At 40.3% G+C, this 21,212-nt stretch overlaps 1 protein-coding gene across 5 annotated transcripts in view; it reads right to left on the reverse strand.

Moving 5' to 3' along the window:
• The window catches only part of ALCAM (activated leukocyte cell adhesion molecule), a 240,776-nt gene that overhangs the window by 12,358 nt on the left and 207,206 nt on the right, over nt 1-21,212 (reverse strand). For 2 of the 5 annotated variants that reach the window (XM_061628142.1, XM_061628147.1), the window contains exons 10-15: nt 18,704-18,839; nt 18,277-18,404; nt 15,498-15,630; nt 13,161-13,199; nt 6,589-6,706; nt 1,948-2,004 (exon numbers count right to left, since the gene is read on the reverse strand). In XM_061628142.1, coding sequence (XP_061484126.1) covers nt 1,948-2,004; nt 6,589-6,706; nt 13,161-13,199; nt 15,498-15,630; nt 18,277-18,404; nt 18,704-18,839 — 611 coding nt within the window. The remainder of the gene's footprint in view (nt 1-1,947; nt 2,005-6,588; nt 6,707-13,160; nt 13,200-15,497; nt 15,631-18,276; nt 18,405-18,703; nt 18,840-21,212) is intronic. The other 3 variants (XM_061628143.1, XM_061628144.1, XM_061628146.1) reach the window with 3 other exon arrangements.

Raw genomic sequence — 21,212 nt, forward strand, 5'->3', positions numbered from 1 at the left:
TTAGTTGTTCTGTGATGCTCCCCCCCCGTCGTCTGGAGGGGCTAGTGTGCAACAAATGCAGTACAACTCCTCCCCCTACCCCCAAATATTTGTAGTATGAAAATTTATAGGAGTTTAGCAGGACAGGCCCAAGTTAGAGACCACCTCAACTACAAGACCCTCTCCCTGCTTGCTGACCTCTTTGAAAGCAGGATTGGGTATGACTGCCCCAATAGTATCATGAGCACAAATTATCATGGATGCACAATAAAAGAACTGCTGGAAAAGGTCTTTATCTCCACAGACTGTTGGAAAAGGTACTCTCTCTCTCTCTTTCCTCCCTAATAATGGTAGAAGCATTGACACAGAAGTATGTCCAAATGTTACCCTAATTAGCTTCCAGAGAAGTATGATCAGCAGGGCTGTGCAACTACAGCAGCCAGATTCTGAGCTGCACCATGCCAATACAGGATTCAGGCAGAGCTGGGTGCGGCAGCCACAGGTCAGGCCCACCTGGAGCAATCTGAGGCTGTCAAAAGGGAGGGGTGGATGGGCAGTGAGGAGACCTGGATTTGAGTCATGTCAGCCCCAGATTGTCCTGGGTCAGATGCATTCTGGAGTGCTGGATTTGGAAGAGGGAGAAGTGCACAGCTGTAATGATTAGTACCGCAGGTGAAATTTTTAGTATGGAAGAAAAGCAAGAGTTCATCTAACAATTCCAATGTGTTCCACAAAAGAAAAATGTTTTAAATAGGAATGGGGGCGGGGTTGTTAGACTCCATAGGGATGATGGGTGCAGTAGTCCAATAACATCTGCAAGTATGTGATGAAGCTAATCAGATTGGAGTGTAGTTAAATAGGCAACTGCTTTACCATCTTATGTATGTCACTTTCGAATTTATGAAAAAGAGGTGGGATATTAAATAAATAAAACTGCAATAGAGAATAAACATTAGACGTGATGAACAAGTATATGAAATAATAAGCTAAAATGTTTCATTTTTTGAGTTTACCATCAACAACATTGGAAAGAGACTCTATATATGTGTAATTGCATCATTAGAAATATCTTTTAATGAGAAATTAGCAATTAACTAAGAATGATTAAGGATGCTGGGTGAGTGATATAGGCTTTTCTGTGCATTTTATCTTAAAAGTAGCTGCAGTTTAGTTTTCAGCCAAGCTACATATAGAAAACAGGCCATTTTTTGCTTTGTTTTTATAGTATTATACCAGGCTGAGAGAAATTATCTGTAAGTGAAGCTAAAGGGATGTGTGTCTAGAAAATGCCTGACTACTGCCTCCAGAGGAAATTTCTTTGTACCTTACTTATATTATAGGTTTGACCTTTAACCTTTTACAGACAAAAAAAAAACACCCCGATGTAGAAAGGATAGTCTTCCAGCATCTCATTCAAACAGAATCGTTTCACGTATGCCCCCACCTTTTGGTTTAAGAGTGCACATAAGCCCTATTCTGATGTTATACTCACGTGTAAAATCATCATTTAGTGGTCATGCTAAATAGTCTCAGCCCATGCTATAGACCGCAGAGTAATCCTTCTACCTGGTGTACACACATACAGTGCAAACATTTGGAGGGGCCCATTGTGTATACAGCTGTACACACAAAGGCTTCCATCTGTTCTGGTTGAGTAAAAGACTTGGTGCATACCGCTTTATGCACAGACAGGGTGAGGGGCTACTTTGTGTGTTGATTGTATACACAAGTATAATACCTGAATAAGGCTAATGTTTATTATCAGCACTTATTAACAGACAATTAAAGGGACCATATTGAATATATTTTGTTTTCAGTTAAGCAATAGAAACAAAATGTTTTCATGGAAAACTATCCCTCTGGACCGAGCATCCCTCAGGGCCCTATATTAAGTGCCTGATATAGGGGTATGACAAGACAATAGAGATTCTACAAACCACAACACACATAAAGAAGTAACTTTCTTGCCTCGGGAGTGTTTGAATGTTCTGTGCTGCTTCCTTCTGAGACTCTCCGCTGACATCCCTTTGGGGACAGAGATCATGTGAATAATTGTTCAATGGTGGGTTGAAAAACTGTTTTGAGAGGGGGAGCCTATGCAGACACCAAAATTTGTAACTGATACATTGCGCCAAAAATGGACAGCATTTTCAAAATGGACAGCATTTCCATCTATTTGGGCATTAATTTCTAATCCTTATTTTGTTAAGTATGCCCCCACTTTTTCCACAGAAAGCAGCAACAATAATTTACATTAAGAGAAATTTATGCCGAAAATAAAATACTGCCTGCAGTGATAATTCAACTGATTAGGTTTTATTCAGAAGTTATAGGTATAGTAATTATAATTTAACAACAAATAATTTCACTTAGTTCCCAACATAATCTGTCTAAGCTTTGTGAGCTTCATTATCTGTTTTAAGCACCATGAAAATAAAACCAATTTTTCCTTTTGTTATGAGTCTGAACAACTGACAGCATTCTGTAGTGTTCTTTTCGATTTTGTTGCAACGCTGCTCCCTCCACCCCAAACCACCACTTTGTGCTGATACAGAGCACTGGAAGCCATCACAGCAATAGGACATCAGTAAGCTTCCACAGCTCATACTGCTATAATGGAGCACTGATATATCCCTACACCTAAAGAACTCAGCACAGCAATGGACAGCAGGTATACAAGCTGACAATTTTCAGACATTTATGAAAAGGAATCTGGAAGAGAGAACCTGAAAAGAAAGGAGAATGGGCTATTTGAGAGATAATGGAAAGAATACCTGAGTAATCTCAGCATGTAGACAAGACATAGCGACCAATTAATTCTTGGCTGTTATAGGAGATGGAGGACCCAGACCAGGTTCTGGAGCAAAAGGCAAAGCAGTGGATTGCAGGGACAAGAAGAGGCTGAGATACCTGTAGCCTAAATGAGTTATGGTGAGAGCTACCAACACGGGAACCACTAATGAACTGTGCTCCCATGATGTATAGTTAAAACACAACATGTGACAATATCATCATGTTAGAGTTTCCCTGTCTTTCATAAAAAGCAGCCAATGAAGGGCAATAGTGGTCAGAGAACTGTTACACCATGTATTGTTACCGGGGAGATATGGTACTCTTAGAGCATCCATAGCCTCAGAAGGTCAGGTCAGAACAGGTGACACACAGTCATGTGTGTTTGGAATTATAGGGTACTACTCTCAAACACAGTATTCCTTGAGAGGAGGAACTACAGTCGATTTAAGCATGGGAGGAATTGTTCCTTTGCATAGGAATATACAATTTAAACAGGGATGAGGACTTTCTGGTCCTCCAGATGTTGTTGGGACTCTAACTCCCACCAGCCACAGCCACACAGACAATTGGCAGGGATGATGGAAGCTGTAATCCAGCAACATCAGAAGGGCAACATTCTCCATCCCTGCTATAAAAGGGGCACCTACGTCTCTACAGCTGCAGCCCTTTCTCTGTTCCCTTTAACTGACTAACAAACTGGTTTATCCTCCTGCTACTTGTAAAAATCAGCATTTATTCTGTTTCAAAGAAGCAGGATGAAATGAAATGCGGAAACAAGGCCAGCATTGATTTGGTTTTACTCTTAGAAAGGACATTCTAGAAAGTAAATTAAACAAACTCACTGTGGCAGAGATTTATTCATTCTTCTATTTGGATCATTTCCTCCTACTCTGCCTTCCTCCTATATTATGTAGATATTTGCTGATTGAATAGTCCAAGCACCTTCAGCACAGATTACACAGATAGACCCTACATGAGTAGAGCATGTACATATGTAGGCTTTGCTCTAAAGTCTCAATCAATGCATAAAGATCAGGCATAGGGCTAGCAAGCACGAACCCACTCCCCTTCTCCCTTTGAGAAGACAAATGTTTCTTCTTGGAAAAGAGCTAGTGTTACTCATTCTCAGTGATGAGAACTGAGGAGCTCAGGCAATGGGATGAGATGAAAAAGGATCCAAATAGGCAAGGGAAGCTTCAAGTACATGGAAGTGGCTCTCCAAGGTTTCAGGCAGAGGGCTTCCCAGCCTTACCTGGAAATGCCTGGGATTGAACATGGGACCTCCTACATGCCAAGCAGATGTTCTACCACTGAGCTGCAGCCTCCCCTATATTACAATCTGCTCTAATACACTATTGCCCTTTGCCCATATTATACTCTGCTCTTGACTGAGTAACACTTGACTGATACATTGGCATAAGGAGACTAGAGTGAAGACAGGGTAAAGATAATATGAAAAAAGAACCCACAACAAGCAGGTTACACGTGGGGAGAGGGTTTAATCAACTGTGCTTTCTCAGCAGCTAGATCCAAAGGCATAACAGCAGTGGATCTGCAGCAGATCCCTGCCAAGCAAAGTGAAGTCTATCCATTACAGAACCCATAGTGAACAATGTGGGAAGCAGCCTTCAGAAAGGTAGCCCCTGCTGGATGACACTAAGTGTTTTATACCAGTCCTGGGAAGGGAGTACTCAAAGCAAGGCAGTTATCACTGGACTTAAATTATTAGAACGTGTATCAACAACAGGAACGAGATGTCAAACTTGAAAGTAAAAATACTGAAATGGCCTCTGTTTGGGCATACCCTTTTATTCCTACAAAAAGTAAAACAAGCTTAACTAGGAAGTCCCCCGAGTTAGTAATTGTTCACTTACTTGCAGTAAGTGAGAACACTTCTTACTATCAAAACTGAACCTGTAGAAGAGGACTTAGTTTACAAATAAGCAAATAGTTGGAACATATTCTATTGACATTGATTTGAGAGCTTATCATGATACATTGTATGTAAACCTCCCAAACAACAGAAGTTCTTGCACACTGTTTGGAAAATACAACTTCCTTGAAATTAATTACACCGCATGCCTCTCTCTCTATTACCCAAATACTGTATTATTTCTAATATAGCATTTTCTAGAAGAGAAAGTATCTGAACAACCATCTTCTATCTCATACCAGCTCATTCCTTCTAAAAATTTCATGAGAGAGAGACAAGCCTTACTTGCTGCAAGGTTGGTGCCTCTAGCAAGCTCATGCGCATTCAGGCTCAAGTAAGGATAGATAAGGCAACTGGATGACAAGCCATTTACATGGTGATTGATTACAATCAGTGTGAAGTTCCATGGGCAACTATTACTGTTATGAGATGTGATGCATGCCACTGTGTAATGAAAGCTTCAGATGCCCAGGCTATCATGGAATATTTGCAATCATTACAAGTAATCCATCCTAAATCCATCCTTACAATCATTTGACAACATACAGCTTTTTAATCTCAATCACTAGTATTTCAGGTTATCAAGGGATGACTGCAATAATGTAAAAAACTCCTCATTTTTATTTATGCATATTTCATAGCATGCTTACTCTACTTCCATATCTAAAGTTACAGAAGTAACAGTTTTGTTCTTATATTTTTTGATATGTGTAAAAGCTAGTTTCCAGCATTCTCTCTTACAATAGCATAACAAATAAACAAAACAATGGGAAAAGCTATGCAGATGAAAAATGGGGGGTTATGCAAACAGTAGGAGTTGGGTTGGTTCTCAATAGCTTCTGTCTGGGACATTGTTCAGTGGGGTCACAACCTGTTCCTTACCCTAGATCAAGTTGGGAAACCTGTGGCATGCCTGATATTGTAAGACTACAACTCCTATCAACTCCAGCCAGCATGGCCAGTGGTCAGCGATGATGGAAGTTGTAGTCCAGCAACATCTGGAGGCTATAATCCTTGCCTTAGATCAGCCTTTCCCAACCAATGTACCTCCAGATGTTGTTGGACCACAACTCCCATCAGCCTCAGCCAGCATTGCCAATGGTCAGGAAAGACGGGAGTTGTGGTCCAACAACATCTGGAGGCACACTGGTTGGGAAAGGCTGCCTTAGATACTGGGATCATTAAGAACAGGCAGAGGGTTTCATCTCTGTCTCAGTCTCTCCACATGTACATATTTACATGAGAGTGTACATGTATCAGCTCTAAATGGCTTGGGACCCAAGTACTTGGAAGAGAATCTACTCATACCAACCTGGCCATGCTCTAAGGCAGCCTTTCCCAACCAGTGTGCTTCCAGATGTTGTTGGACCACAACTCCCATCAGCCTCAGCCAGCATTGCCAATGGTCAGGAAAGATGGGAGATGTCCAACAACATCTGGAAGCACACTGGTTGGGAAAGGCTGCTCTAAGGTCACCCACTAATGCCCTTCTCCATCTGCTTCCTCTGTCAGAAATGAAGTGGGTGGCAACTAGAGTGAGGGAATTGTCAGCTGTGGCAGCCTGACTGGAATGTCCTGCCCACAGGAGGCTTGTCTGGCATCATCACTGCTTTCTTTTAGGCAGCAGGCTAAAACCTTTCTATTCAAACAGGCTTCTAAAGTTCTTTTGGCTCATCTTTTGTCTGTGGTTTTATGTGTTTGTAGTTTTGTTAACCTTGCAAACTGCCATAATAAAAATGTTTTGAATAAATATACACAAAGCCATGGACTGTGTGAGCACATCCACACTCCTACCTACATTTTCAGAATGCTGTATAAAGTAAATTGGGTACCAAGAGCGTATCTTTTATAAACAATAAAATGTTTTGTCAGTGAAGTCTTACTTTGATTTCTTCATGTATAGCCAGTAAGCAACACCAGCCACCAGAGCTGCTAGAAGAAGACCAACCACGATTCCCACTATTAGCTTTGCCTGGTCACTGACATTTTCCCTATTATCATCTAAAACAAAAGAAGAAAACGATGATGGAGTGCCTTGATCAAACAAAATATGGCAAACTGACTAGATATTATACATAATCCAAAGTAGGTCTAAAATAGAGAAGTTGATCAAAAAAGAGCATTGTGATAGCATGCACATTTTATGGTACTGACAGTGATTTAACTGGCTGCAATCCTTAGCCCATTTGCTCCACCACTGTACTATAGCCCTCATTTATTTCGGTAGGATGGCAAAGAGACCACTTCTAAAGTTTTATCAGGCTACAGATATCTGCAGTCTGAGAAATGTACAGAGACCTGTGCTTTAGAAGCAAAATATTCTATTCAGACTAAACTCTTTCCAGATTTGCCAGTGCTAAGAAGCAGTGTTGACAAATCTTGAAAGACTTATTTGGTTAAAGCATTTTTACCACACTCCTCAGGGCTATTGGAGTAGCTTACAAATAACAACAGTAAGAGGGTCCTTGCCCTCAGACTTACAATCTAAAAGATATGAGTGAAAAGGAAAATGGATTGGGAGGAGGAGGGAGGAGGAAAAACACAAACTCAAGACACTTGTCCTTTGTTAGAGAGTTCTTAAAACAATCAGCTGGAATGGAATGAGTTCAAGGACAAAGGGAACAAATGTTGCTGGTCTCTCAGCTGAGCCAGTGGAGAAGCCCTGTTGCCCCTTTCCTCCCCTCTATTATGACATGATGGAATGGCTGCTGCAAGATGACAATTAAAGGAGTGGCTGGATGAGTTGGTCTGATGGGATGGAATAAAAGTAAATATGCTTGTGCAAAGACTGATATGTGAACTGGAGCACATGAAAAATCTATTTAATCTGAATATACTTTTTCCACTCTTCTTTTTTTGCAGTCTAGAAATACCTATGTCAAGGGGCTCTATCCTTAGCTTTTGGGCACATTAAGAGAAAGTGCCATCAGCACCACCATAAGAAAAGGTGCTGTGGGTGACATTACCATTTTATGAAATGGTTGCTATGGCCAGATTAGTAAATCAGAAACAGATAATAAGTTTCATGATTATTACATGGGACACCAGAATGACCATCAAATTGAAGTTTGATTCATTAACAGGCAAAAAACCTTGCGGTTTAAGAACGTACCTATAGCCCACAGATATTTCTATCAAACTTTGAAAAGCAGGGAAAGTAGGCAGCTATAGTGAATGCACCAGGAGAGAAGACCTGACCTCCTCTCTGAGATATCGGACTGCCCTACAAATTGGTAAAAATACAAACACAATTTGGGTTGGTCTTTCACAGCCCAATTACTTCCTGTGTATCTTGGAAAATTTGGTAACATGTGCCTCTGAGCATATGGTGGTGAGTGGTGGCAACACCTGCCATCTCCAAAGATGAATTACATTTTTGTATGTTAGTTGGTGTTCTTACTTTGGTTCTTTTCTGTGTTACTACTGTTTCTACAGAAAAAAAAACCTAGAAAATTATATTTCTTTCATTATTCATCCTAGAAATCTGTGTCAAATTTATTTTTATTAATTTCAAAGCCTTTTCATTGGTCAATTGTCATATGATGTTGAAGACAGCCTTTTGCATTTAAACTGGAGGGTATGCTCTATTTCTATTTTGGGCACATTAACAGTTGAATCTGAAACTGCAGTTTGATGTAAAATCAGACGGATTACAATATGTTGCTACTTAAGCAATGACTCTAGTTGTTGGAAAAAACAAACTTGGCCTGCCCAAGATGCATGTGTTCAGCCTGCTATGTTTAAACCACTCCACTTAAGGAAAGGTGGTCATGGTAAATTAAAAACATAGAGCACACCTAGAATTTTGCTAGAATATATTTCACCTTCCACTGTTTTATCTTGTTTAAACTGAGACACTCCTCATGTTCACTGGAAACTATTCTGCAGAATAATCAGTGCCATTATTCCACAATTGTTTTTGGAGCTTTTTTTTTTAGTGTTGCAAAGTGTTGCTGTACTTCACATATTCACAGAAACAGAAGCAAAGGAGAATGATTTCCTATAGGAAACTTCACTAAAATTGCAAAGTAAATAAAAAATATTTAAAGTGACTATCTGTACTATATCCACTGTTTTAATATTGTCGCTTCCTCTCTGCTGAAACAAGATCAGCACAGCACATGTCTTGTTTCTGTTATATGGGCTGATTGCAGGTTTTGCCACCACTCACCATATGCTCAGAGGCACGTGTTACCAAATTCTTCCAAGCTACACAGCAAGTGGATTAGACTGTGAAAGACCAACCCAAATTGTATTTGCATTCTGACAAATTTGTAGGGCAGTCCAATATCTCAGAGAGGAGGTCAGGTCTCTTGCTCCCCTGGTGCATTCACTATAGCTACCGAATTTCCCTGCTTTTTAAAGTTTGATAGAAATATCTGTGGACTATAGCTACGTTCTTAAACCGCAAGGGTTTTTTTTGCCTAAGTGAATTTCTCTGCTTTTAAATCCAGGAGGTAAGAAATGGGATCCTGTGCAAGTTTGCTGAGAATGGATTGATCATTTGCATGCTTATTGAGTTCAGTGGGATTTACTCCTCTGCAACCATGCTTAGGATAGGTGAAACTGACCACAGGGGAGGGAGGTCTGGAGTGTGCAAGGGAGGAGGAAGAAGGAAGAGGGGAGGGGAGGAAGGAGGGATGAGGAAGGGAGAGGAGAGGGGAAGGAGGAGAAAAGCAGTTCTGACCATTTGCTTGCCTATTGAGTTCAATGGGATTTACATCCATGCAATCATGCTTAGCATATGTAAAACTGACTGGGGGGGGATGAGGAGCAGAAGAGGGAAGGAGGGAGGGCTGGAGTGGGCAGGGGAGGAGAAGGAAGAGGGGAGGGGAGTAGAGGAAGAAGGGAGGAAAAAGGGAGAGGAGGGAGAAGGAGAAGAAAGGCAGGTTTGCTCATTTGCATACTTATTGAACTCAGTGGGATTTACTCCCATGCAATCATGGCTAGGGTATGTAAAATTGACCATGGGGGAGGAGGAGGGGAGAGTAGAGGAAGGGGGAGGGGGAAGGAGGAGACTGGAAGTGGAGGAGAAGGATGAAGGAAGGAGGGAAGGGGCAAAACGGAGGTGATGGGAGGTAGGAGGAGAGGGCAGGTTTGATCATTTACATACTTATTGAGTTCAATGGGATTTACTCCCATGCAATCATGCTTGAAAATGAAATGGACTGCCTTCAAGCCGATTCCTACTTCCTTCAATGAATACTACTATGAATAGGGTTTTCATGGTAAGCGGTATTCAGAGGTGGTTTCACCATTGCCTTCCTCTGAGGCTGAGAGGCAGTGACTGGCCCAAGGTCACCCAGTGAGCTTCATGCCTTTGTGGGGATTCGAACCCTAGTCTCCCAGGTCATAGTCCTAGGATGGTAAAACTGACCATGGGGGAGGGGGATGTTGGAGGGAGGAAGGAGGGGATTGGAAGTGGATGGGGGAGGGGAAGGGAGAGGGGAAGGAAGGGGGAGGGAAGGGGCAAGGGGGAGGGAATAGGAGGGAGGAGGAGGGGAGGGCAAGAAGGGAAGGGGAGAACATTGAATGGGTGGGCACTGGACAAAGGAGAAGTCCCTTTCCTTTTCAAAAGGAAAACATTGGGAACAGTATCATTCTTTTTCAGGATTTCCTCCATCTTTGTATTCTACAGCAGGCACATGTAGCCTCCCACCCAAATTTAAACCAAAGCTATCCATGGCCACAGCTACACCAGACTTTTATTTTCCTTTAGATAGCAATAGCTTCTCCCGAAGAATCCTGGGAAGTGTAGTTAGTGAAGGGTGCTGAGAGTTGCCCTCACAAAATATCAGTCAGAGTGGGGAACTGGTAAACCACTCTGGCCACTGGAGCTCTCTCAGGGGAATAGGAGTCTCCTCTCAGCACCCTTCACAAACTACACTTCCCAGGAATCTTTGGGGAAGCCATGACTGTCTCAAGTGAAATAAAGGTCTGGTGTGGGTGCGGCCCTGATTAGGCAAGCCAAGCAGCTGTAAGTCTGGCTTTTAGAACACTGACTGTTGGTTGTTACTGAGCATGCCCAACACTATATTTGACTTCAATGCTAATTTTTTTAAATTAATTAAAATTCAACCAGGCATTTTTTTTTAACTTTTAAACTGCAGAAGATGAAGGTCAGAGTATGGGGCAAGGTCAGTAATAGGATTACAGGTACTCCGTGAACATGGTTGATTTTTAATTAATTTCAACAGATTACGAGAACTCTGACAGAAAAAAGTCCAAAAATGGCTCTGGTTTCTCTCTCTCTTTTTTTACACTTTGAACTCTCAGTTCTCTCTGACTGTTTTGTGTATAGACATGAAAATTAAGAGGGCTGTTAAGCAAGTGTTTCTGAGTTCAGGACTGTAAGTTTTGTAAGCCATTCTTGTGGCTGTATAATTTGGTTACTGTAGACTGTTCAGTAAAAACCACAGATCCAATGTCCACCAGTGCCACTGTGATACAAAAGCATGGATCTAATTACCCCCCCCCCATTTTCACACAGGACACCAACAAAACCACCATCAAATCACAAAACTCATCAGTGGACACAGAGATTACCTATGATACAATGGTGTTTGTGTGTGTGTGAATTCCTTATAACAATCCACAACACTGTGTTATGGCGGTACTGGCAAGCACTTGAAATGAAATAAAATAAATAAATCTATGGTTTTTAGTGTGCAGACCACAGTCATCAATTTAAGCTTTAAATTTGATGGCAGTTCTGAGGGATACCACACAAAGTTATGCAAATTAAAGAGAATCTGTTTCAATTCTAGAGGTTCCACCTTTTACCCAGACCCCACAGAAAAGCAAATAGAGATGGGGGAGGGGCTCTGTATGTGTGCACTATTTCTGTATGTGGGGTGCTTTCTGACTCTGCACAGCATACTGTGTGTGTGTCTGTGTGCATGTGTGCCTTCTGTGTATGAGGAAATGCTTTCTGTATGTGTGGGGGCTTTCTGTGAATGTGAAGTGCGTTGCGAGCATGCATACTTTCACTTTCAGCCTATTGTTCCACTTTCCCTCCTTTCACTTCCCCCAAGGAATACTCATCTGCACAAGTAGCACTGCTCTGTGGGAGCTACTCAGATCCCATCCTCACATATGGTGGCCATCTGAAACAGCCCAAAATGCATTGCCTTATGTTGATGTCAAGCAACGTATTTGGAGGAATACAAGGTGTTTACTGAGGATAGGAAGCAAGTGCCATTATATAGACGCACCACTGCTCAATTCTGAAAAAAGAAATTGCTTCTAAAACGTAGGAGATTGTTCTTCGTACAGTTCTCAGACTGCAGATTCCTGTAGGATGATAATACCTTAGAACGGCAAAACCGTAACAATTTCCAGAGATTACTGAATGTTCATTCTGTTGGATGAATTTTAATGTTGATACCGAAGAGCATAGGAAGCTGGTTTATACTGACTCAGACCATTGGTCTATCTAGCTCAGTATCATTCACACTGACTGGCAGCAGCTCTTCAGGATTTCAGACAGGAGTTTCTTCTAGCTCTCTTTGGACATGCTGGGGAACTTATGACCTTTTATATGCAAAGTCAATGCTCCACTACTGAGCTATGGCTTTAGGAACATGTGTTTCTGGATCTCTTTTCAATATGACAAATCCCCATTGTTGCCTCTGCCCTGGACCTAACCATTTCCTCATTGACCAATTATGGATAGGACACTGAACATGTTCTTGATGCATCTTTTCATAGATATGAACTATGAATTACCAGAGCTGGACTTAATTCCAACTAGCACTGACAGTTCTGAACATAGCCAGATAGGAACCAAGTGGGAGATAAAGCATTTTTAGCTGTTTCTGGAGTAAATGATTTGAGCATTACAGTCTTATTCTTAATATAGCACTCATTTATAGTTCAAGATTAGTAATAATCTTTCACAAATAAAACTGTCTTTCCTTATGTCCTTTTTCAAGGGTGCAATACTATGGTCTTTCAGAGCACGTCCCAGGACTACAGGATATATCAGATAATCCACTCCAATATAGGAGAGAAAGATCTTATGCTGGAGTTCATCTCCCCTAAGTCACTGGCTCCTCCAAAGTCTGATGTTAGAAAGGCCAAAAGGGGATGTGTTGGAAAATAGATGAGATCCTAAGCACTCCCATCCTCTGGCACTCCCCCAAACGGGGAAAATTGAGACATGCTTTTCAGTGCATCTAAATCTCTCCCTCAACTTTCCTTCCCACTGTTTTCATTGGGAGGGAAAATGATGATTGGAAAAAAAATAAATGTGAGAGACTGGCAGGGCATTGGATTAAGTGGTTAGACTGCCTTCATAATTCACTCTCTCCACTTTAGGATTGCAGCCTTTCAGTTTAATATTTTTTAAAAGAAGACGTAGCCTACCCTATCCTAAGGATGGAGCAGGCTAGGAAAATGAATAAAACATTTTTATCTAATTGTTCTAAGTGGTATTCTGTTTTTATGTACTTACCACTTTTTTCTTCTGGTTCATCAGATTCTGGAATACTTACTGAAAAGGGTGGGAAAAGTTGTTTTGTAAAAAGCTGCTGATGTATGAAAGTCACCTTCAAAACTTCCAACCTGCTATGATATTTTTTTAACAATAAAATGATCTATTTTTCAGCCGAGCCAGAAGTGTTCATACTTAATGCAGCATCAGCCGCACAACAAAATGATTAAACTTATTTTTTTAGGCAGCAATCCTTACTTTATATCTATAATGTATCATATGAAAGAGCTTTAGTCCAAAAATGACAAGTTTAATCTTATAAATGCTTAGTCAGAAGAACTATTTATGTGTTACCCTGTACTGCATCCTGACTTTTCATCACTTGATTACTATAGACAGAGAGTTGATTAAACTTTAGCACCCTGGGGTGAATTCATCCAAACATCCCTTGATCAAAGCGAGTGGTGGAGTCAATAAACAAGCCAGGAAGGGCAACACACAATTCATGGAGATTGTCTGTGCAAATCCCACTGGAAATTCAATAGGAAAGACTGCACTCCCAGAAAATGATATAATTTATAAAGCTGGGGGATCTAGACAGATGGTACAAGGTACTCTGTCTAGGTTCAAGAAATTAAGCCAAACTGTTTATTGTGCAGCAACTGTGTATTTCTGTTATTTGTTATGCCCAGTTCTAATAGCTTCCATCAAATTTGTACTTCAATTGAACGGATATCATATTTTCAAAGCATTCAAAACACAATTTATATCTGGGAAATAGATAATTCACCAAACATTATTCATTACTAGTGTGATTTCCTCATGGAATGTGGTTATGTGTCACGGGCACGTGATGGTTGTTTTTCTGTGATATAATTAGTGATAAACAATCTAATTCTTCTCTCATTGTGAACCCACTGCTTAAGTTAGCATAATAGCAGCACAGATATTCCATCATAGCATGACTCTCCTCCCACACATGTGGACATGGTATGGTGTATTGGCTACTGAAAAGTGACTTGTGGTTGTATCATGCAAAGGTTAAGATGGAACTTGGCACCCACCTCTACTGTGGAAATGCCTTGTGTTACATATTTCAAAAGAGGCCAGTTCAAAAGATCAAGAATGTATGAGTAGCACAGCCTCTAGTGGTGGTATGAGGAGAAGGAAGTGGCTTAACAGAAATGCCCTCATGATGAATTGGTCATTTGATACTTTCATTTGGAATGCCATCACTCTGTTCATTTTAAAGTGATTCCCAAATTGTATTTTTAATAAGCATTAGTTTTCCATTCAAACAGTTTTATTCAGACACACACAAAAAAGCTCACATCACTACTAACACTAAGGATGTGATCACACAGGGGACAGACATTACCCCATCTTCAACTCTGACGGCTACTATGTTATATTTTTAAAATAAACAATGGGACTTCATAATATATTCCTATAAAAGAATCTGGAACCTTGCACTGTAGAGTTGGAAAGATAAAACTATTCCAGCTCAAGCAGTGAGGCATCTTATTCACTCGGAACTGTTAATAAATTAATGATGCATTCCTACATACACTGCCTTGGACGTTTGTACCAATAAACTAAGTGGGATCTACATGCATAGAAGTAATTTGCCAGTCACATTATCTAAATCACTGTTCTTCAACCTTGAGTCCCCAGATGATGTTGGACTACAACTCCCATCATCTTTGGCCATTGGCTAAGCTGGCTGGGGTTGATGGGAGTTGTATGACAGCAGCTGGGACCCAAGGTTGAAGAACAGTGATCTAAATTACAGAACACCAAGGAGCAAGAAAATGTCAGGTAGATCTACCCAGAAATTGCTGTAGTGCAGCTGAGCCAATGCTAAATGAACAAGTGCCCAAGCTGATGAATTTAATTAAAATATTTATTTGGTCTTGCACAGAACATATTTTGAAAAGGTTTTTAAATATAACAAGTGACAGAAGAGAATGCAGTAGGCTGTGCATAAAAAACCAAAAATAGTTAGAAAAGGGCTGATTTACAATGGGCTTCTGTGGCTTGGAGACTTATCAGTAGAAGTGTGTTAGTATAGCCAAACTCATTTTGCATTTCTGGCATTTTCCTGAAAAAGCAACAAGTGTCAGAAATTTGCCATAGCAACCCAGTTGTGAGAAATGAGTTGCTAAGTGTACTCTTCCCCCTCCTCCTTGTCTATGTGCAAGGACAATGAAGCAACTTGTAAACAACATTCCAGCACAGAGCCACACATAAAAGACTGAGGACAGTGATGGATATTTAATGTGAAAGTCGATGAAAAGATGAAGGAACCATCAATCCTGCTCTTCCAATTTTTAAAAAAAATAAAATAAATGTACTTACTAGCAGATACGTTCAAAGATGTCACAGTTCTTTCTATCTGATTTTCTGCAATACATGTTAATGTAACATTCTCTTCAGGAGCAATTTTGATTTTACTGACAAACTTTCCATTGACATATTTAGTCTCCTCTGTCTGGAAAGAAAAATAATATCAAAGGGTTTTTTTGAAAGAACAAAGACTTTGTGTATGTGCACACAAAGTGTTTTAGTAAATAATTAGTTTTTTTAAAAAACTAGAAGATTAGTTTCAAAGATTAGTAACTTTGGTTAAATATCTAAAGTACACTACATGTGTGTGTATTTGTATTACACCTACATAGTAACGTTAGGAGTTATCATGGGAGTTTAGGTTTCATTTGAACATTTCTAGAATTCTAGAATGAAACACAAATTAGAATCTAAATTAAGTTTGATATCTCTCTCCCCCTTACGCATTTTCTTCCAAATCCATTGTAGAATATTCTGCAGACAAATAAATTGCCCATCACATAACAGCCTGAATCTGTACTTGGATGCTTACAATTAGTTACCCCCATATTTAAACAGTGGGTACAATCAACCCAATTTTTAACCCAGGTAAAACAGAGTACTTATATTTAAAGTGATTTCATACTACTGAAGAATCAGTGCAACTTTTGGTACAATCATATACATGTCTTCTCATAAGTAAATAGTGTTCATTTCAGTGGGGCTTACTCCCAGGTACAGTCCAGTGCACACTTACTTGGAAGCAGGCTTCACTGAATTCTTTGGAACCTCTTTCTGAGCAAACATATATAGTTGCCTGTGATGGCCCTGTATATATATAATACTGTAAATATGGTAAGTGCAAGTTTTTTAGAGTATATGTGGTAAGTAGACTGAGTGAGAGGGGGGAGTACATGGGTTGGAATGTTGGAGAATGTTGTATGATGATTGGCTAAGCGTTTGAGTGTCTGAAGGTATAAATGAGAGGATGACGGTTCAGTTGGTTGGTTGGTTCTGGGTTTTGGAGGGGTGGATTGGATTAGGCAGGTAGTGAGGGTTACTGACGACTAGAAACATAAAGATTAATGCATCTTATGAAACCACATGCTTGTTGACTATACCTTTAAGTAATCTTGTTATTCCCTGTGTATAGAAATAAATATTCCTTGGTTTACCAGAACACCTGATCCTTGGCTGGGTTTACACAGAACAGAAGGGTGGGCAGGGCATATACCCAGGTTGGGAAACAGTATAAATGGTGGCAGCGGTGAAGAGATAATGTAACATCATCAGGTATCCAGAGCAACCCAGGGCTGTATTCTTTATAGGCACAAAGATACAGGGGGGTTGTGGCCTGCAAGTGTACCCAGACACAACGTATCAATAAGCCAGGAGGAGACTAAGGCACAGTCTCAAGGCAATATTGTTTACAGGGAGTGTCTGGTGGTGCTGCCTAGCAGTGGGATCTTGTGAGATCTTTGCTAGAGCAGGGGAGAGAACCGTTAAGAGCAGGACCCTGACGTGGGACCGTGACAAGGTGGTGACCACAGGAAGGGGCCTGACATTGCCCACTATACATCAAGTTGTTCTCTAATTCTGTATATGACTAACACTGTTTAGGAAAAATGCTTTTATTGACTTGTTCTGTATGATTTGTTCTCTAATTAGGAATGTTGAATGAATCAGTTGAAAATGGGCTATCAAGCAAACTGTCTTCTGTCGTCCCATTGCAGCAAGGACTATTGCTATGAAAGCTGTTTGCCCTAGCTATCTACAGCAAACACAGGTTTTGTTTGAAAAAAATGTGCACATTATATGGAAACAGATATGTAAACTGCTTTGCAATATACATTACTTACATATACATTGATGTGTACAGGTGTCTCTTTGCTTTCCTTGTTTTTGAAGTGTTGTTTGTTGCCAAGGCAACCTAAAAGCACTAAGACTGCAATCCTAACCATGTCTACTCAGAAACAAATTCCACTAAATTCAGTGAGGCTTACTTACAAGTAAGTGGAATTTCAACCTTAATCTACTTCCTATTGCAAATTTTAAAAAGCAATGAAATACATCACATTATTCTTTTCACATGGAAAGAAGTGATCTATTTTGTTACGTATGGACTTTTTGTGCTCCTCAGTTAAAGTCCTAGTCTCTTTATCAAAGTGGAGAGAACCTTCTGAATTTCACTGTTCATTTTTGACCACCCTAAATCTTCATTTTAAAAGTAAATTTAAATTAAAAATCCCTCCCAAAGCTTTCTTGTCTTGTAATTAAACTGTCCTCTGCAATGCCTGAAACCAAAGTAGTGAGAGTGGTTGCAATCCTAACCCCATTTACCTGGGACTAAACTCCACTGAAGTCAATGGGCCTTACTTCTGAGAAGACATAATTCGAATTACATCCATAGATCACATAATTAGCTACTTCATGAACCTTGTCTTTAAGGAGCCACAAGGTTTTTTATTGCTTTTGATGCAAAAGATTAACAAGGCTTTCCCTCTGGAAATTCAGTTAACTTTAAAATGGAACACACAGGGAAGGTAATTGATTTATAAATATCTATTAACAGTTGAGACTTATGTGTCTATTGTGTTCTGTATACAAATACATTAAAAATTGTGTATTCTTCATCAGCAGATCACAAACAAGAACACAGACTTGTGCAAAATAAACCAATTGCAGTGGATTAAAAAATCCCAGATCAAAGTGCAAATGAATATGAGAATTGAGGCATGTTCGTCTATACCTATCTCTAATCGTTGCTTGCAGTTGAAATTAATATGCAACAGGTAATGAGAAAATTACTTGCTTTATTTATGACACCTCCAGTGCTAGTCCATTGTACTGCTGGTTTGGGAAACCCTTCCACATGGCACGCTATCATTTTATATGATCCATCTGTGCTAGTTTTCTTTGTCATTTTGATCTGTGGTTTTCCTTAAAAACAAAAGTGATAAAAATTATTTATTGAATGTATATTCTACTTTTTCTTCCTACTGAATCCCTAGGGGGTTCAAAAACAATAATATAACAATAAACAATTAAAATATAAAGCAATTCACTTAAACAATCATACATAAAATGAGAAAGACCAATAAATAAATGAGTTTGAAATTTGTACAAACTACCACTATTTCCCCAAAGGCTTAGGTGTTTATCTTCTGAGAGGGCATTTCAAAGCTACAAACCAACATGGAAATTATAGTCAGTATTATAAGATGAGTCACCCCACATACCTTCTACTATCAAGGTAAGTATCTGCCTTTTATTTAACCCTTCAACCTCCTGTAAAGTAGTTTCACAGATGTAATTTCCTGCATCTTGGTACTGCAAACTTGAAAATGATGGACTTGCCCGCATTCTGGTATTGTCCTGATAAAAAGAAGAAAGTAAAACAATGCAAACTGAAGACATGCACACCTCTGAACAGGGTAGCCTATAGATCTTAGAGAAAAATGCACTTTAATGCAACCAACTACCTGAATGCTACCTGAATGCTAGCTTGATTACATCACCATTTGAGTTAATTTGATTTTTTAAAATAATATATTTAAGGATTTTTAAATAAAACAAACAAATATGAAACAGTCACCAGTTACATACAAAGGCCTTCAATAAATTGATAGCCATGTTTTGTCAATTGTCAAAAGTATCCCCTCCACATGGTGATTATAAAGAGGTCTGAATTTATTAAAAAAAACTCATGAATGGGAACCATACCATATCAAATTTATTACTTTTTGCCAATCATAAACCACTCTTCTGTGGTATGTCAAATGTTCAGATAGTGCTATACTCCATACTCATGCCCACCAATCATCCTTAAATGGACCGTTCTCAGCTTTCCATTTACCAGCTATTTCCATCCGAGCCAATTCCTTAAGATGGACTGATGGGTTAGCGTCACTTTCCAGTGACAATAATGCTAGGAGGAGGTCTGATTGCAAGCTTTGGGATGTCATGTCCAATTTGAAAGTAAACACACAGTTCCAGAAATAACTTAGTTTTGAATAGTCCCACCACATGTGGAACCATGTTCACTGTTTCCCAAAACCTCGCCAGCACCACGGAGATGCTGAGGGTAACGTCCGTGATAGTTTAACAGAGGTCCAATGTCATCTCAATAAGACTTTCAGTGCAACTTCCTGTATTCTCTCCAAAATTGTTTTGAGAGGAGGGCAAGACCACACTTGTTTCCAGGAAGCAACTTCTATGGCAATTCCCAAATCCCCTTTCCACAACACCTTCAAACCTAGTGAACCACCTATAGATAAATCAATCAGAATTCTGTATATTTGAGCTGCTGCTCCCTTTAAATGGCAATCAGAAGTAAGACAGAGGTGCTCGCATGATGTCCGTGAGTGTAGGAGGTTCCTTGCCTCACCACCTTCCTCACAAAGGACTGGACTAGAGCAAGTCTGAGCGATGCCTCTAAAACAGGGAGGCCTCGGTCAAACAGATCTCGAATGTGGTAGATATCTTTCTTCTCCCAGCCTTTAAATTACTTCAGTTTATCTGGGCAATAGAAGCTGTTATGGTTGAAGAATGGGAAGAGGAGAGATTCCCCTGAAGACAATAGGTTGCAGCATCTTTTCCAAACCCTCATGGTGGTTCTGGTAAACAGGTAACAGACAGACCACACTACTGCCCAGGTAAGTTTGCTAAATGGTAACACTCGTAGAGGAGTGGCTGCTGCCCATAATTCCATTTGCACCCATGGAATCTCTGTTGAGCCTCGTACAATGTAAATCAATTGTTTTAACTGGAACACATCAAAATAACATTGCAAATTAGGAACTCCCAGTCCCCCATCCCCAGTCCAGATTGGCAGAGATGGAGCTGCTTACCTGTGTGTACTAGGGTTGCCAGGTTCTTGGCCTGAGACTGATCCTGTATCTTTAGGAGAAGAGAAAGTCAGCCATGTGCAGGTGTTCTTGCAACTCTGTAATAGGAAAAACCACAAGGTGGAATTCTCCCTTCCCCCCTCCACAACTTTTAAAGATACAGAAGACCTCTTGGTTGCCAGGCCCAGCCTCCAAGAGGTCTTTTGTATCTTTAAAAGTTGTGCAGGGGGGAGGGAGAATTCCACCTGTTTTTTCCCATTACAGGGTTGCAAGAACACCTGCACTTGGCTGACTTTCTCTTCTAAAGATACAGGATCAGTCTCAGGCCATGGGCCTGGCAACCCTAGTGTGTACCCCTGTAAATAAAATTATTTAGGAGACGTTGCCAGTGTGTGAGTCACTTGTCAGGGATATAAAGAGGGAGAGTGTGGAAGAGGAACAGAAACTTGGGCAGTAATGCAGTGATATGATCCAACCAGCTAAATTAAGAAGCCTCCATTTTTACAGCTCCCTTCGCATAGATGGCCAAAGTTTATCTTCCACATCTGACCTTCATCTCTGGTCATTACAGTTCCAAGATAGCAAAATCCTCCGAAGCAAGGGAAGAAACCAGATGAAGTGAGAAGCCAATCCCTATCTGCATCTGTTAAATTAAATGGGAGGACCATTGACTTGGCACAATTAATTGCTAGATCAGCCAATGCATGGAATCTTTGTAACGCTTCCTGTAGCAGTTTCAGTGCTGTGACAGGACTGCTTATCAGGAGTACATCGTCAGCGAAAAGATTTATTTTTTGCTCACTCACTCCTACCATTACTCCCTCAATCGAAGCCCAGGCCTCATGTCTTGAGCCAGCACCTTGATCACAAGGGCAAATAGCAGGGGTGATAATGGGCCCCT

This window comes from Rhineura floridana, chromosome 5 (genome assembly GCF_030035675.1).
Source record: "Rhineura floridana isolate rRhiFlo1 chromosome 5, rRhiFlo1.hap2, whole genome shotgun sequence".
NCBI lineage: Eukaryota > Metazoa > Chordata > Lepidosauria > Squamata > Rhineuridae > Rhineura > Rhineura floridana.